This window comes from Lytechinus pictus, chromosome 3, assembly GCF_037042905.1.
Source record: "Lytechinus pictus isolate F3 Inbred chromosome 3, Lp3.0, whole genome shotgun sequence".
Lineage (NCBI taxonomy): Eukaryota > Metazoa > Echinodermata > Echinoidea > Temnopleuroida > Toxopneustidae > Lytechinus > Lytechinus pictus.
Genome location: NC_087247.1, coordinates 35818777 through 35836383, shown reverse-complemented (window position 1 = coordinate 35836383; position 17607 = coordinate 35818777). Strand labels below are relative to the sequence as shown.

At 37.2% G+C, this 17607-nt stretch overlaps 1 protein-coding gene across 5 annotated transcripts in view; it reads left to right on the top strand.

The window, feature by feature from the left end:
* Positions 1 to 17607, top strand: part of LOC129257356 (ATP-binding cassette sub-family C member 9-like) — a 46149-nt gene that overhangs the window by 7259 nt on the left and 21283 nt on the right. For all 5 annotated transcript variants that reach the window (XR_010293058.1, XM_054895656.2, XM_054895655.2 and 2 more), the window contains exons 4-14: positions 2025 to 2219; positions 7723 to 7881; positions 8765 to 8920; positions 9941 to 10075; positions 10955 to 11117; positions 11562 to 11602; positions 12041 to 12322; positions 13183 to 13374; positions 13779 to 13857; positions 15500 to 15605; positions 16387 to 16485. Coding sequence is in view for 4 of the 5 variants with exons in the window: in XM_054895656.2 (XP_054751631.2) it covers positions 2025 to 2219; positions 7723 to 7881; positions 8765 to 8920; positions 9941 to 10075; positions 10955 to 11117; positions 11562 to 11602; positions 12041 to 12322; positions 13183 to 13374; positions 13779 to 13857; positions 15500 to 15605; positions 16387 to 16485 (1607 nt within the window). In the remaining variant the exon portion in view is untranslated. The remainder of the gene's footprint in view (positions 1 to 2024; positions 2220 to 7722; positions 7882 to 8764; positions 8921 to 9940; positions 10076 to 10954; positions 11118 to 11561; positions 11603 to 12040; positions 12323 to 13182; positions 13375 to 13778; positions 13858 to 15499; positions 15606 to 16386; positions 16486 to 17607) is intronic.

Genomic DNA, 17607 nt, shown 5'->3' with positions numbered 1-17607 from the left:
GGAGATTTGATATCTAATTTGTTTTATGAATCTGTCTTGACAAGTATATACCTACATGTACGTAAGTGCTGCTCTGTTTAATCATGTAAATAGCTTGTTGATTTGTTTGATTTGTACTGTGATTTATTTTTTGATCAATAAAGATTGAAAGAAAAAAAAAATAATAATACATCTCTATTGTACCTACGCCCTCAACTTTTAGATCTGCCACATGCTTGCGCGACCCTCGTGGAGTGGATTTGACCACAGCCCCTCCCTTTTTATAGGGAGCACAACCGATGGGAGGGGGGTGGTAAACACCTAACAAAGAAAATTATTTGAGAAGGTTATGGATATGTGGTCAGTTCTTTTTCTGTGCGATCAGAACTTTACAATTTAAACACTAATTCATTAACAGTTAGGAAATTACCTGGTTTTACCTTTCCTCTTGGCCTTTTCCTTATCTGAGTAATATTGTTTGATGTTTCTATATCCATTCATAAATTCATGAATTAACGTATATACTTGAAGTGTAATGATATATAATAATTATTCATTTCAAATAGATTGACAAAGTAAGTACAAAGCAAAATATGAAGGACAGAAAATTATAAAGTTTAATATGGTAATTTCATGATGTCATCTACAGAAAGGTTTCAACAAAAGAGTGCACATGTGAAATGAAAAATAAATGTAATTTCGGTAAATTTTATCAGATTTTTAAAGTAAATATGTATCATAGTAATTATATTCGGCTGCAGCATTCATGCACTCATTCGTAATGTCACATGATATCAAACGTTTCCGTAGTGGTAGGCCTATAAATTAAAATTAGAAATACTTAATAGGAATTTTGAGGTATCAACGTATAATATATTACAAAATTTGATATTCATTCTATTTAAATAATTCGCACATGCTTTTGACTGCCCTGACTTTACCAGGGGCCGCGGAAGTGGAAGCCCCCCCCCCCCTTTTTTTCCAAAACCGTGTACAAAAATGTCAAAATTGCCATATGATTGTGATTTTTTGCATGGTCAGCCCCCACATTTGGCTCAGCCCCCACTTTGAAAACCGTTCCGCGGCCCCTGTTTACAAAGCGATTGATTGATTCACAACTTCCAATGCATATTCTTGAAAATTGAAGTGCAATTTTAATAGAAATGTAACGTTTAAACTGAATTCGTTTAATTATCCATGCAAAATATTTTATATTCTCAGCAACATAAAGAAAGGCCCAGTATAATGGTCCGGGATAATGGTATCTAGTAACATTAGGAATTGAATTTTTCCTTCATCAACAAATTTGCTGTTAAATTATAGTTGCTAGATTCATATGTACTTTACCACAGGGCGTTCATGGGATACTTTGCTTGTTTTGTGTTGTTGTTTTTTTAACACGTGGACACGATGGTATCATAATGCATGAAGCATTTTCATTTATGCGATGCAAGATAAAAGAGCAATCTAGATAAAAATGCCTTGGTCAAGAGCCGTGCTGGGAATTAAACCCCGGACTAATTTCATGATGTCTTCGGACTGCCTTAGAAGACTCGGTCACGGCACCTATGTCAGCCGACGTTACCTAAGAAAAAAAGTTAGAATTTAGACAGTTTTTAGTCCAAAAAATGTGTTAGCCTTAAATAAAATGTTCGTAAAAATACATTAGGTAACCTATCTCCTTTGCTGGCTAGCTGATGCAAGTTAAGTGGTCCCCATCCAGTTCCCAAGTATAACATTTTTACTTTGTTATATTGTTGAGGGAGGAGCTAACGAGGGTTCTTTATTATGTATTACAACCATATTATTGTGTGACATCTGAATTTACTTTTTCATTTAATTATATTTTCTGGATGATGTATACCTACTGTTTACCCTGAACCAGCAGGTTCATTATTCATTAACCTGTTGGAACCATTGTATTGTATTATATGTTAAATGATGCAATTTGTAATGTAACTTCGTCTTCTTGAAAATATAATATGATTTTAATTAATGCTTACTTATTTACTTTCATTCATTATTGCTTAAAAAATATTGTTTAGGAGAAATGTTTTCTGCAGGGCAAAGAACTCAATATCTTCAAAGTGCTGTGTATCACTTACGGCCCAACAATTGCTTTCGCTGGTCTCCTCAAGATCATAGGTGATTTACTGGCGTTTATCGGACCTTTGGCCATCAGCGGAATCGTGAATTTCGTCACCAAAACGTACTATCTTCCCGAAGATGCCCAGCGTGAGGTAATACTAGCAGTCATTTTAGATACAGAACTAATATTCATAGCTGAAGATTGCAATAGAGGTACTAAATTGACTACTGTCTCCTTTGCGATTCCTATCACACACAGCCCTCACCCCTTTTTGTAAATACCATTTATGGCTTTCAATCCTATAAGATCGAATTGATCGATCTGTCTGATAAGTCAGAAAAAAATCTAGGAACCAGCAGGATTTGAACCTCTCATTTACTGAATGCCGGTTAGCGACTGTACCACCGGGCCATTGTCTTCAGGAACCTACTAGACAATTTTGGTGACATTTTTTTGCTATATTTTTCATATATTTGATATCCTATGATTTTTTATTTCACCACTGCATTACTGTGTTGTAAGTAGCCATGTTCACATGCATGTTGAACATTTGTTTTACAAGTTAGTGCACAGTCTACGGTTGTGCGCACTTTCACAATGAAGGTATGTGGCTAGCCTGACAGCTTTTGTATCTATTGGATCCATTTGTATAGTGTCTTTCACTACTGATTCAAGTGCTGAACTTGTTCATTATACTGCTGGTACATGTAATGCTGTTAAACCTGAACCAAATGGAAAGCACAAGTATGTTGGTACACCCATTCAGCGGTATGCCAATTCTCTTTCTAGATTTCGCATTTTGCTGCTGATCTCGGGAGACATCAACCCTTACCCTGGGCCTTCTTCTAGTGGATCTAACCTTTCAGTTGATTCTTTACATATGATAGTCAGACACTTCATGCCCTTAATGTTATAGGGATGTTTGTTCCACTAGAAGATGGCGGGAATCAAATCCCATTGTATGGGACCGGTTGGTGTCTCTCGGGATTAGTAGACCTTGTCGAAGGCGGAGGACTCATTGGGGTAAGAGAGGAGGGCGTGGTCTCTTTAACCCTTATTAAACTGGGGGGGGGGGTCAATTTGACCCCCCTCGACAAATTTCGTTACAACGCCGTCGCGCCAAATTTTTTTACCGCACCGCTCGCTGACTTTTTACTTTCAAGTCTTGCGCATCTTTTGAGACCAAATTTGCGACACCCGGGTACGTGGTTCCGAAATTACGCAACATTTTGTAAGTGCATGTCAGAACCGAAATTGATCAAAAACGTGATTCCGTGAACAAAGTCAATGCAAATTGTGTTTTGTCAACCAAAAATCATAAATGTATGATTATTTTCACTTTTGTTGGTTTTAATGGATTTATTTTATGCTATTTATGATTGCAAAAGGGTCCCTGACAAAGTTCATCGGAAAAAACAATAAAAAACAAAGGTTTGAAAAAACAAAGAAATACATAAGAATTAAAAAAACAATAAAATACATAAGAAATTAATCATATTTTTGCAATTTTTTTGTAGATATTTGTTAGAAATGTAATAATTTATACTCCCACCAAAAATTAGCATTCTTCTAGCCATATGAATTGAGTTAAAGGCAGAAACATACACAAACACCAAAATTTAGGGCAAATTCCATACGCTTATTTGCATAATTAATTTAAAAAAAAATATAAACAATTAATATTTTAAAAAATTCCTATACAGTCTTGTAGTTTACATCCGGCTCTACGCGTGCGCAAATTTTCGCGGCGATCGCGCAATCAGCGGCCGAGATTGACCCCCCCCCCCCCAGTATATACTGGTCTGAAATAGCCTAGTTAAGATAGGGTTAAGGGGCATCTTAAATTTGGCAGCATTAATTCCCTTCTCTACGTATATAACAAACCAGCTATATGTCAAGATTTTATCACAAATTAGATTTTGTCTGTATTAGTGAGACATGGCTGACTTCAGATGACGATGCAGTCGTGGGTGATCTGTGTCCTGACTCCTACACTTTCAATCATTGTCCAAGGGACTCTGGGCGTGGCGGTGAAGTGGCTATTCTTCACGTTGCCATCAAGCCGTATGAAAAATTCGACAGTTTGAATGTATATCCGCAACCATCTCCAACGATGTCAATTGTATGGACATCTCTCTGTAATCTACAGGCCACCGGATGGACATAGTTTTTCCAGATTTCTAGATGAATTCTCTGATTTCCTGGATAGAAGCATATATCGAACTCCACCTTTTATCATCACTGGCGACCTGAACATTCACCTAGACAATAACTCTTCACCTAACACACAGAGGTTTAATGACCTAATTAGCGGTCGCGCCATCTCTCAGCTACTTGATTCTCCTACACACGACAGAGGTCACATCCTTGATGTTGTCATGGTTAGGGACTCCGATGATCGAGCTCTCTTATCGAAGCCTCGAGTCACATCTGGCATCTCGGACCACTCCGCCATCTTACGGAAGGTCAACTTTCCCAAGCCGAGTCGGTCCTAGTCTACTATAATCTGTCGCAACATCAACAGGGTGATTTTTGCGAACGACATCACCGAATGTGACATCATTGCCCCCTGGGACAGAAAGTGCAGACTTTTGTGTCGACACCGCCGTACATCGTTATAACTCTGAACTGGGAAGGATTTTCGATATTCACGCACCCCCGAAAGAAAGCAAAGTCCGGATTCATTTTGATTCTCCATGGTATAATAAAAACATCCGCACTCAGAAGAAAAACGAAGAAGGCTGGAGAGGGAATGGCGGCAGTCTACACTTTTTTTCTGTGTTTTATGTCAAATACTTTGCTTGGATTTGAAATCATACTTTTCTTTTTGTCATGTACAGTTAGATATATTTTGTTATGTATGTTCTGGACCCCATGCAGGGAAGAACAGCGTTGTTATATTAACAAAGCTGAGTGGGCTTATCCAGCCATTTCACTATACCTTTCATTTTTATTATGTTCATACATTTACCTTGTATTGTTTTTTTTTTATGTTGTGATATGGAAAATAAATACTAATACCAATATCCACCGGGAACTCTTCTCTGCCCAGCGCGACCTCGTTAATTCCCTTGTGAAGAGGGCAAAGCGTTCGTATTATGTGGCGAACATTGAAGACTGTCACGATGACTCTAAAAAAACTCTTCTCTGTGGATAACCTGCTACTGAACCGTGGACAGTCATCACCTCTTCCTTCCCACTCGGACAGCTCGCAAATGGCGTCTATTTTCCTTCATTTCTTCCAGACCAAAGTCAAGATGATCTGCGATGGTTTAGCACCAGATGAGTCACAACACAGCCAGCTAACTTCCTCTTCCTTTGAAACTGTCCAACCTACCACTCCTGACGAGATCATGTTACTTTTACGTAAACCTCCCCCTAAGTCGTATCAGTCAGATCCCATTCCCACTAAATTACTAAAGGATTGTTTCCCTTCAGTTGCTCCCATTCTCTCACATCTGATTAATATGAGTATAGAACAGGCATACGTTCCTCCCTCTCTGAAAGTTGCTCTCATTACCCCACTGTTAAAAAAAAAACCCTCCCTGGACCAAAACTTCCTCTAAAACTACCGCCCAGTTTCAAACTTACCGTTTTTGTTCAAGATTCTTGAAAGGATTGTGTTCTCTTTATTGTCAGAATACCTTTCGAATAATGGTTTGCTCGATCCTTTCGAGTCAGGTTATAGGTCCAATCATAGTGTAAAAACACTACTTCTTGATGCGTCTAATTATATCCTACAAGACATGGATAAAGGAAACACCACAACTCTTTTGCTATTAGACTTGTCCTCCGCCTTCGACACTCGTTGTTAATGGTGAGGCTTACAAGTGGTTTGAGTTTTATCTCTCATTCCATTCTCAGATTGTTTGTGTTAACGTTCATAAGTCTGATGCTTTGCCTCTCTCTTGCGGAATACCACAGGGTTCTGTGGGCGGGCCAACTCTCTTCTCGATTTATTTGTCTGGATTGCGACAAGTTCTGTTGATACACGGCACAAAATACCATATTTATGCAGACGACATCCAGCTCATGATTTCCTTTAACTCGGATAAATTGGCTGCAGAAAGTTCAATTCATCATCTTGAATGTTGCATGGTTGATGTTCACAATTGGCTGACTTCTCACTCTCTTAAGTTGAATGCAGCCAAATGTGAATTTCTTCTTTTTTTGGCTTCAAAGTACAGCATAGTAAAATCGACTCCATCTCATTTTCTGGCCTCACTGTTAATTTGTCAAGTTCTTGTCGCAATCTCGAGGTATAGTTTTCGATTCTCACATGACAATGTCGAATCACATCTCTTTTATTTGCAGATCAGTTCGCTACCAATTTCGAAATATCGGTGTTGTTAGGAAATACTTGTCTCGACCGGCCACAGAAAAATTGGTTCACGCTTTAATTTCGGCCCGTCTCGATTTTGGTAACTCGCTTTTGTTCAATCTACCTCAGAATCAGTCAAATGCTGCCGCTCGCTTCGTTTCTCTATCAACCAGGCGTACTCACATTACTCCATTTTAAGATCCTTACGTTGGCTCCCTGTAAAACAACGTATTATGTTCAAGATTTTGTTGTTAACTTTCCACTGTGTACATCATGGCTCTTCTCCCCAGTACCTCATTTCACTGATCAAAAGTTATACCCCTTCAAGATCCTTACGTTCCTCCCCTTCCAGTTCTCTCGTTGCCCACAAAGTTTCCAAAACATGGGGGGAAAGATTTTGTTCACCCATCCTCCAAGTTATGGAATAGCCTTCCTGAAAACTTTAAACAGTGTTTGACCTCTGAAACTTTCAAACAATGCCTTAAAAAAATTATCTTCAATTCTTCTTAATTTCGTTTATAATTTCCTAAAATGCACCTTGAGTACTCTACAGAGTGGATTTGGCGCAATATAAGTCTAATTTTTATTATTATTATTATTATTATTATTACTATCACTGGTCCAGTGCATCTGTCATGCATTCTTATATTGGTCCGCCATGGACAATTAAATAGAATGTTAAAGGCTTGCTGGGGACGTTTCCTTTTTGTAAATACAATTAATGGCTTTCATCATCATCATCATCGTCTGCTATAATCCTCAAAGGGTTCTGCAGCCTATCTCTAAGATGAAGTAAATCCAGTAAATAAGATCGCATTACAGTCGCTGGCCAGCAATCAGTAGATGAGAGGTTCAAATCATTCTCTTTCAGCTACTGTTCCTTCACATAAATTTCGTGATGTATCATTTGATTTTGGTAGGTTATTAGAAAAGAAATCTAAAGTGTTATCTTCTATCGAATCCGTTCCGTTATATAATTTCCTGTAGAATAATTGATTCCTTCAATAATTTCATTTTAGTAGTGATGTTTCCATTTATAATTAGTTTATGAATTATACCGTTTTCCGATCCTGTTTTCTCTATTTTTTCTATTAATAATTGATTAATGATAAAGGTTATGAAATATCGATGGTGGTTAGAGTATTATTTATTTCTATGAAATTGCGTCTTACACAATATTTTCTGATTTTTCCTCATTTTCCCTCACATTTTGATTACATACTATACTTCATATGGCTCCATACTGACGATGAGAATCATTACGCAATACGAATTGTAATATGTTTCATTATCAGATGATCTGTCACATGAACTAATTGTGATTTCATTACAGCTGGTATCTCCCCACTTGGTGTCCCCTGCCGAATTCTTTGCTAATGGTTACGTTCTAGTTGGTGCTGTGTTCTTATCGTCGCTCCTTCGTCACACTTGCGATCAGTATTACCAATACATGGTTTCAATGGAAGGCCTACATGTTCGCTCTGCAATTCAGGTATGGTTATAAGACCAATGGAAGGGGTGATTTAAGGATGTTTTGATAAGATTCATGTAAAAAGAAAGTATTGTGTAACAGGACGAGATATATACATATATACAGGGGCCGCCGAACCGAGGGTGGGGGGGGGGGCTGGGTGGGCTTCAGCGCCCACTATACCTTTTTTCCAAAACCATGTTCATGTGAGGCAAATAAGTTATTAACTTTATATGCCTACATCCAAGGTATAAAAACGTAAAAATTACCATCTGATTGTGATTTTTTGCATGGTCGCCCCCCCCCCACTTTCGAAACTGTTCCGCGGCCTCTGATATATACGAATACGATTTCTTAAATAATTCAATCAACGAGAATTACTTTGGGACGGAATTATTGAGGCGGCTTTGAAGAAATACAAACCTCATGTGACAATACACTAAAACCATATCAGGACATTGCTGTTTTGATTCACCGATTATCGACAAGGCGAAGCTCTTTTGACAAAAGATTATCTGCGTTATGTAAAGCGTCTGTGTATAGTGAATGTGAAAATCCCTATATTTGTCCCACACCCTATGCCTCTATTGTATATTCTTTATAGTCTGTAGGGCCGCCCCTTGTTATATTTTGTGGTTAATAATGATTGATGTGATACACTAGCATTAAGTCCTAAACTGATTGCATGACTTCGTGGCATTCGTTCAAGTGAGAAATAGATTGAGATTTGAAATGAGAAATGAGCTTGAAGTTCAGTTTGCTAGATACAAATAATGTAGTAGCAGTTATATATAATCCATGGCTACAATTATGCAATCATTTGCATGGAATAACACGATCTGTTATTTTCAACCTTTTTATTTTAATTTTTGGCATGTAATAGTTATTATTATCATCATTTCAGTCCATGGTGTATTGGAAATCGATGAGGATGTCGACGTATGCGATATCGGGTGGGATGATGACCATGGGACAGATCACCAATCACATGTCGGTCGATGCCAACAATGTCATGATGTTCTTCCAGCTATCAAATGAGATTTGGGCCGTACCACTGAAGGTAGGATGCCAACACATTAATTACAAAACATATTTCAGATATTTCACTTTTCACTTGGATTTTGAGTAATTACATATGTAGGACAACTGCATTCTTCACAGTTACTCCTTGAGATTGATAATGATGTACATTTATGAATATATTCTGAATAATGTTGACTCATAGATTTTATGTATTGTAAATATTTTAGTCAATTAAGATTCGAAACTGTTTAGATAATTGTTTATGTACATAGTCAAGTCAAATTACTGCATTATTATTTTTTTTCTTTTCTTTAATTATTTATATTGCAATGAATCAATTGAAATGATGATTGCTGATTGATCCATGGTACACTTGTTTCCCTCAAATTAATTGTTGCCAGTTTCATTTCATATGTTTCTTTTTTTATATTCTTAACTGACCTGGATTGAGGCGAAGGGGTGTGGGAAGGAAGGCCTGTGGACCATGGTAATTCAGTTAACCTTTTCCAAACCCAGGCAGCCCCTTCATCTCTATTCCAGGTCCTTTGTACTATGTCACCTATGTCCTATTGTTTGTGTGATTTGCATTGTACTATAATTTATGTATTTTTAATTGCCGAATAAAATAATAAAAATAATTAATTTTCGTACATTGACCATGACCTGCCAATGGAAACTGTCAATTCAACATGTGCTCTATTACTAGTTTCCTAGATTTATTATAATCTGTACGGTTTTGTTTGACTCGCTATGGGCCCAAACCTCACTATAAGACAGTTCTCTGTCAGCTAGGGTACGCGATACCTCTTTGTTAATGTGCAGTATTTTCATTTTCAAAAAGTACATTTATGTTGCACATGCACCTCTGTCTTTATCTTATTGTAGTCCATGATATTCGTTGTACTCGGGATGTTGTCATTTTACATTTCTATTGAAAAGAACAAAATATATATGTATTTTGGGGGGTAATGATCAATTCGGAAATAGTGATTTTTTTTTGTAATACTTGACCGACTTAAATCGATAAGTAATCATGTTCTCTCTTTTCCTCTTTCAGATTATCATCACTCTGGTTCTTTTATACCGTCAGCTGGGCTACCCTGCCCTTATCGCTTCAAGTCTCTTCTTTCTCACTTTCCCAATCCAGATTAAGATTGGAGTCACGGTCGCAGGAATTATCAAGCAGTTTCTGGTATGGAATTTATTTATCTACTTCCTCTATTAGTATCTCTTTATTGCTTGTAATGTAATTCTGATTAACTTTCTCTTCCAATGAAACGTCTCTAATCACACATTGATGGAGAAAACTCGGCATTTTATATAATCTACTGATATAAATTGGTAGGATTTAACAAAGGCCTGGGCTCCTTAACACAAAGATTAGCGATCAATCGCGAAATGGACTGACCAATCAAGATCAATGTAACACGCACAGGAACCAATCAGAAGCGTTCTTTCATATTTGCTATTCATCGCTAAGCTTTGTTTTACTCACATATACCGTCCCCGTGATTTGTTAATGTAATGGAAAAAAGTTAAATGGCAAAGAGGGATAAAGCTATATAACAACAAACAGAAGATTAGATCGTATAAAATACAATAACCCAAGTATTTAGGAAAACAATGACGTCACCTTTAGCCTATCTTGCCCGTAGAGCTTTATTAAAATCCATCCGAGAGCAGGAAGAAAATCTCTGCTCAAAGGGTACACTTGGCATTTCCATAGAGCCACACCCTGTCCTGTTCAGACAAACAAACTAACAGATGCTATTTCTTTGAATAATATCAAAATTGAATCTCATTTGAGAAGGATAGTTTTTCTTGATAAGCTTTTTTTTCTCTGAACAAACTCCCGGTGTACGCTACGACGGACCTAAAAGTTACGCCATTATATCTTTGCTCATTGAGAGATATAAGTGATTTACATGTAAATGGGATTCCCTTTTGTGTTCATGAATTTGACGCCGAACTTGAAGCTTGCATTTTTAACATCCAGGAACTAAAGACAAGAAAATTGTTTTGATATACAGTATTATTTGACATTGTGTCGTTTCTCAATCTTATGTATTAGCAATGTGCAGACAAAAGACTAAAACTGTCGAACGAGATGCTAAATGGAATTAAGTTGCTGAAAATCTATGGCTGGGAGAAGCTGTTCTACGGTCTCATCCAAAAGGCTCGAGAGAAGGAGCTAGCGCAGATACTGAAGATGTACTTTGTTATTTCATGCAATTGTAGGTTTTTACAGGTTATTCATTCGCGATGATTTATGTAGATACGAATTATGAAGTGGATCCGAACAATATATCGAAATTTCCTCATTTGGCGGATCCATGTTAAATATATTATAGCTCCTCGTTATATCATCACATGGTTATCCAATTAAAAAAAAAATTATGAAAGAAATTTCAATAAAAAGCTGTATTTTGCATTATAATTTTTGTTTTATCATTTGGTAATAGTACACATGTTGTTGTAAACATGTTTGCTTTATGATTTTCTGATTTTTCTGTAAAATTGAATTAATTATTTTCATGTTTGATTTTATATAAAATCTTTCTATGAAAGAAAAAAAGTATTTTGCATGTAGTAGTGATTTTTTGTTTGTTCTTAATATGTTAACAGTAAGATTGGTTATTTAATCTGAGCTCACTTCTCGCATTTCTTTTCCCCCTTAGTTGTTCTTAATTCCGGAGTCCCTGGCATTGTTACCTTGATAGTAAGTAAACATTGCATAGACACAAGTCATGATAGAAGCCTGTTCAATGGGCCATGACTTCAATCTTGGTTAGCATGACAATCGACCTCGCATAATATCCAATTTTTCCACTCTTGGCTCAACGCTTATTCAATACGAACACGTTTCAAAGTTGTCTTTGGGAGATCAAACACCTGCCCGATAATCTTCTTGGTTTGGTCGATATATTTAGTGCATAATCAGGAATATGTTGGGTGATAACTGAACACATGAAAAACATTATCAATGACCTATATATAATATATATCATATTTTTAAGTAAAAGTGCCTGATTCTTCAATGATAACAATTTCGCTTCGGTCTTTACCGCATAAGACTTGTTGCTGCCACTGTTGAATATTGTATACTTCGCGTCAATATAATAAGGTCAGAAATGTGTTTATGCACTCTATCTTTCAGGCATTTGGAACCTACACCAGCCTGACAGGGAAACCTTTGACCCCCGACGTAGCATTCACAACCCTCTCGCTGTTCAATCAAATCACCGCTCCCCTCTTCCTTCTGCCATTCGTCATCAATCTCTTCGTCAACTGTCTGGTTAGCTGCAGACGTCTCAAGACCTATTTCCTCGCGCCGGAGATCGAGGGTGGTGTTAATGATGATGACGAAAAGGATTTTGAGAGTACCATTATGAATAGGAATGGTAGGGGATTCAATACGCATAATGGCAGCTATCAACATGTAAGTTCATCCTTGTTTGAAGGATTTATGAGATTGATAATCGTGATGATGGCACCCATCTGTGATATGATACAAATATAGGCACCTTAATCCATTATGTATGAAGTTGTAAGATATTCAGTTATAAAGAAAAACGCGCTATCAAACACCAATTATTATAGCTCTATATCCATTTCGAAATACTCTATCCAGCGAGACTATGTGAGTATTTTAACTATTTTCACTTCAAAGAAGGCCTGTTAAATAAGCAAATGTCACACTTTCTAACATCAATACTTATTATACAAGCCGCATTGTACGGTTTGATAATTTATTTTTGTACAATTTTTTAATATTTATAAAATAGTTTTATATAGAAATGAAAATCAATTGTAAACTTTGGAACAAATCGCTATGTAATCATTCTTGATTTGAAAATGGAATGTTTAAAGATATCCGTCATCATTGATGTTCCTTGTCAAAATATATAAATTCGCAAAATTGATTTGTTTAAATGAATAAAATACCTATCATTCAAATTGTTATATAGTATATTACAGGGGCCGCGGAAGCGGGGGGGGGCTGAGGGTTTTCAGCCCCCCCCCCACTTTTTTTCCAAAACCATGTACAAAAACGTAAAAATGACCATAAGATTGTGATTTTTTGCATGGTCAGCCCCCCCCCCCCCACTTTTGGCTCAGCCCCCCCTCTTTGAAAACCGTTCCGCGGCCCCTGTAAATAATAAGTCTACATGATTAAGATGATACATCCTGGATTTATTGAACGGTTGGAACCAGACACTATTGAGCGGTTGCATTGAGGTCATTGGAAGTAGATGCGGCCCTGACATTGACATTATTGAGTTGCTTTATTTCTCCCAGGGTACCGAGGTGAAGATTCGAGAGCCAAAAATTAAGAAGAAAACTTTTACGGTTGATGATGATGATGGGCTCCCAGACTCTGATCGTGCTCCACTCTTAGCCAGTAACACATCATATGGGTCTGTAGAATCTTTCAGGGGCAACATGGACACCTCTTTCTGTGAAGATCTACCCAGTGACGTAGCTATAAGGGTAAGATGCACTAGTTTAACGATGGGAGGGGGGATAGGGGATCAGAGTGTCCCTTGACAGAATTTCGATGAATTTTTTTGTCAGTTTAAATAAAAACCTAGAAACTGTTGGTGCACTTTAACTGGAGAGAAACGCTCATATTATGCCCCATGGTGCAGGGGCACGTTTCTTTCAATTTTCTCGTTGTAACTACAGGTAAGGGTTGCATAATGATTATATTATAATCGTAGCCATTTTTCGAAGAAAAAAGGTTCATGTGCTGTTAAAATAAATCAAGTTTGGACAGCACTGGATTTTGCACTCGAAATTTGGAAGTGCGTTAAATTGTATCCCAGAACGAAACTCGTCGCTTATTACGTATGTCGCATAATAATCAGGAATATTTCCTTTCTTTTTTTATGCAGGTAATTGATGGTAATTTTACATGGGATCCCAGTGCATCAACACCTATCCTTCAGGATATAAATCTTGATATTCCAGCAGGTAAATTGATTTACATTTGCATTTAGGAATAGTTTATATTTTGCTCATATTTTCTAAACATAGACCCGTTCTCATAAAAGTCCTAAACTAGTTTACTGGAAACTAGTTTAACATGACATGGGAACGTTCGAACCTGTCTTGGAAGCGATCTTCCAAACCTGTTTGTAATAGCACCTTTATGGTTTCCAAGACCACTTTGCCTCGTTAAACTAGTTTAAGCGTAGGTGAGGACACAACCGTTCTTCTGGAAGCGGTCTTCGAACAGTGACGATTACTACTGCCTTGAACTGTCCGCGGAGTGGATATGGTCTTGTATGGTTACAAATACAAGCTTTTACCATGGGGCTACTTGGAATCAATACCACTTTCTAAAAAAAAAACAGCGTTCGGGTGCGTGCCAAATTATTAGGGGCGGCAGTGAGGCGAGTCAGCACTAGGGTCGAGTCCGCCCGCCACGTGATTTCCCATTTGCTATGATTTGATATAAGTCTTGTTGACGATGTAATGACAACCAACCTGATGGTAGCAACATACATTGGTGAGAAGTCATGTGCTCGGAATCCCAGAAAATTTCTCCTTTTCGAGGCCATCTTTAAGAAATATATCAAATCCTTGTATTTTTCTGTAGGCACTCATGAATGCAGTTATAATAAGTTTTGATGCTAGAAAGGCATGACATTGCTGACTGATATATGCCGTTGATACTTCAACATAGGATGTTCATTTTGCGAAGAACAAGAGAAAAGGAAATGGCTGACCGTGGGGCAAGATCGCTCCTTTTGCGATGGGCAGGTCCGCCTAATTTTATCTGCATGGCCTATAAGCCTACAAAAATTCCTCATGAACATCACATCCCATGCTTAGTATGTCAGTATGTGCTAAATCATATTACTTTTCATATATTATCGAACTAGTAGTAGTAGTTGTTCCAACATTACAAAAGGTTTGGTGCATTTTAACACAACATTCATGTTTTATCACAGTTTTCCTTATGGGCTAACTCACCCCGCCTTACGGGCGAAATTGCCTCGGGGTTGGGCAGCTTCGCTCTGCGGCGGAAGTTTTCTTTAGTGCCCGTTTTTGTCAAAACCGTATGCATGTCCTCGGTGAATATAGTATATTAATCAGATATTACCTGGGACTTCATACATGATAAGGCACGACTTCCTGCCAAAGGAAATGACGGCTTTAGAAGAGCAGAGGAAAATGGGGCGAACTCGCCCCGCTCTCCCCTATATAATTACAAATTTTTGCCTAAAAGGGGAAATCAACGTTAAGTAGAACCCCGGGCGGGGGAACAAAGTTTACTCAACGAACGGTTTATTCCTTTAACAATTGGGTATATAGGAGACAATAAAAATGACGAAGATCGTCTTTGTATATAAGGGAGAAAACTAAAACAATGACAGAGGACAAAAAATTTTCCCAATGTTTGATGCAACTTCATATCATCATTATTATTATTATTATCATCATCATTATTGCTATTATTATTATTATCATTATTATTTCGATTGAATTATATTATTCCTGTGTATTATTACTTTCGTTCCTGTTGTTATAGTTGTATATTTTTTTTACATTTAATGTTGCTTTCATAGCTTCCACGTAATTATATTGTGTTTATTATGTGTCATGACAGGAAAGCTTACCATTATAGTTGGGACTGTTGGAAGTGGAAAATCATCGTTGTTACAGGCGATCATGGGAGAAATGACCACACTTTCTGGAACCGTACAAGTCAATAGGTAAGATAGGTTCTGGACTTGATATATTTTGGGAGTCAAATCCGAGCATATAAAACTTTGTCTCTACCTTCTTTCACCATTTCTTAGACTCTGTCTTTCATCTTTTCCGCTCGTCTCATTCTCCTCTTACTTTTAATTCCTTCTCATTTAATTCCCTTCAACTTTATTTTAAACGATATAAGAATTCTGAAACGTAACTTGAAGTGTATTTTGCATAGAAGATTTTAGATTCCATGAAATACCATTTTCCAAGCTTCGGTAATTTCATTTTAATCGTGTGATTTTGCTCAGCGGAAAACGATTCGTGTAATTTTTTTCATCGGCTATGAAACTGGGACGAAACTGCTGTTCCGGTTCAACAGGTTTCGGCAAAGACTTCTTAGTTGTACTTTGTCATATGGCGAGCTTTTGACAAAACATTTACCCTCTTCTTGAATCCCCCATATGCCTCTGAGCGAAAACTCATGACTATTAAGCTAGTTTTGTTTACATCCCAGTCACGATTTTTAATTAATCTCATGTTTAGAGAACTATATACATGTATGGTCCATTTCCTATTCCATAATTCTGACTAAATAGCAGCTCTAACTAATGATTGATGGCTAATCTTTTCTATCATGATACAGTTTTCCCCGATCTATAGCTCCCATTCATCTTGTGATGATAGAATTTGATTATACGGAATACAAGTCTCTTCACAAAAGTCTCAATAATACCTTGTTTATGTGATTGGGTCTGACTATCCATTGTTATCATGCTACACTTTGTTTTGTTTTTACAGAACACACGAAGACATTGCCTTGGCTGCACAGAAAGCATGGTTGGTCAACTCATCACTGAAGGAAAATATCTTGTTTGGAGAAAAGCTAAAGGATTCAAAGTGAGATTAAAAAATAAAACATAATATTTACATTATTTAGTTCTCATACCATGTACCATCTAATGTCTCCATACATGTTGTTATTGGTATTCTTGGAAGCCAAAACAAGTATGTATTATTGGAAAGGTAATCTCAGAATACAACAATGCGATTTTCATGCATTTTTGTCTCACCTGCATAGCAGAGTGAGACTATAGGCGCCGCTTTTCCGACGGCGGCGGCGGCGTCAACATCAAATCTTAACCGAAGGTTAATTTTTTTAAATGACAGCATAACTTAGAAAGTATTCTGGACCTAGTTCATGAAACTTTTACATAAGGTTAATCAAGTATTGCTGAACATCCTGCCTGAGTTTCAGGTCACATGACCAAGGTCAGAGGTCATTTAGGGTAAATAAACTTAGACCATGTTGGGGAATCAACATCAAAATCTTAACCCAAGGTTAAGTTTTTAAAATGTCGTCATAACTTCGAAAGTATATGGACTTAGTTCATGAAAATTGGCCATAAGGGTAATCAAATATTACTGAACATCCTGCCTGAGTTTCAAGTCACATGAACAAGGTCTGAAAGGTCATTTAGGGTCAATGAACTTTGACCAAATTGGGGGTATTTGTTGAATGATCATCATAACTTTAAAAGTTTACGGATCTGATTCATAAAACTTGAAAATTAGAAGTAATCAAGTATCACTTAATATCCTGTGCGAGTTTTAGGTCACATGACTAAGGTCAAAGGTCATTTAAGGTCATTGAACTTTGGCCATGTTGGGGGTATTTGTTGAATTACCATCAAAACTCTGAAAGTGTGTTGGTCTAGTTCATAAAACATGGACATAAGAGTAATCAAGTATCACTGAACATCCTGAGCGAGTTCAGGTCACATGACCAAGGTCAAAGGTCGTTTAAGGTCAATGAAATTTGGACATGTTAGGGGTATTTGTTGAATTTTCATCGTAACTTTAATTTTTATGGAGCTAGTTCATAAAACGTAGGACATTAGAGTAATCAAGTATCACTGAACATCTCGTGCGAGTTTCAGGCCTGACGATGTCCTGATGATGTCCCGCCTTTCCAAACCCCTTCCGCGTCTTCCGGAATTGAAATTGAAAAAAAAGAACATT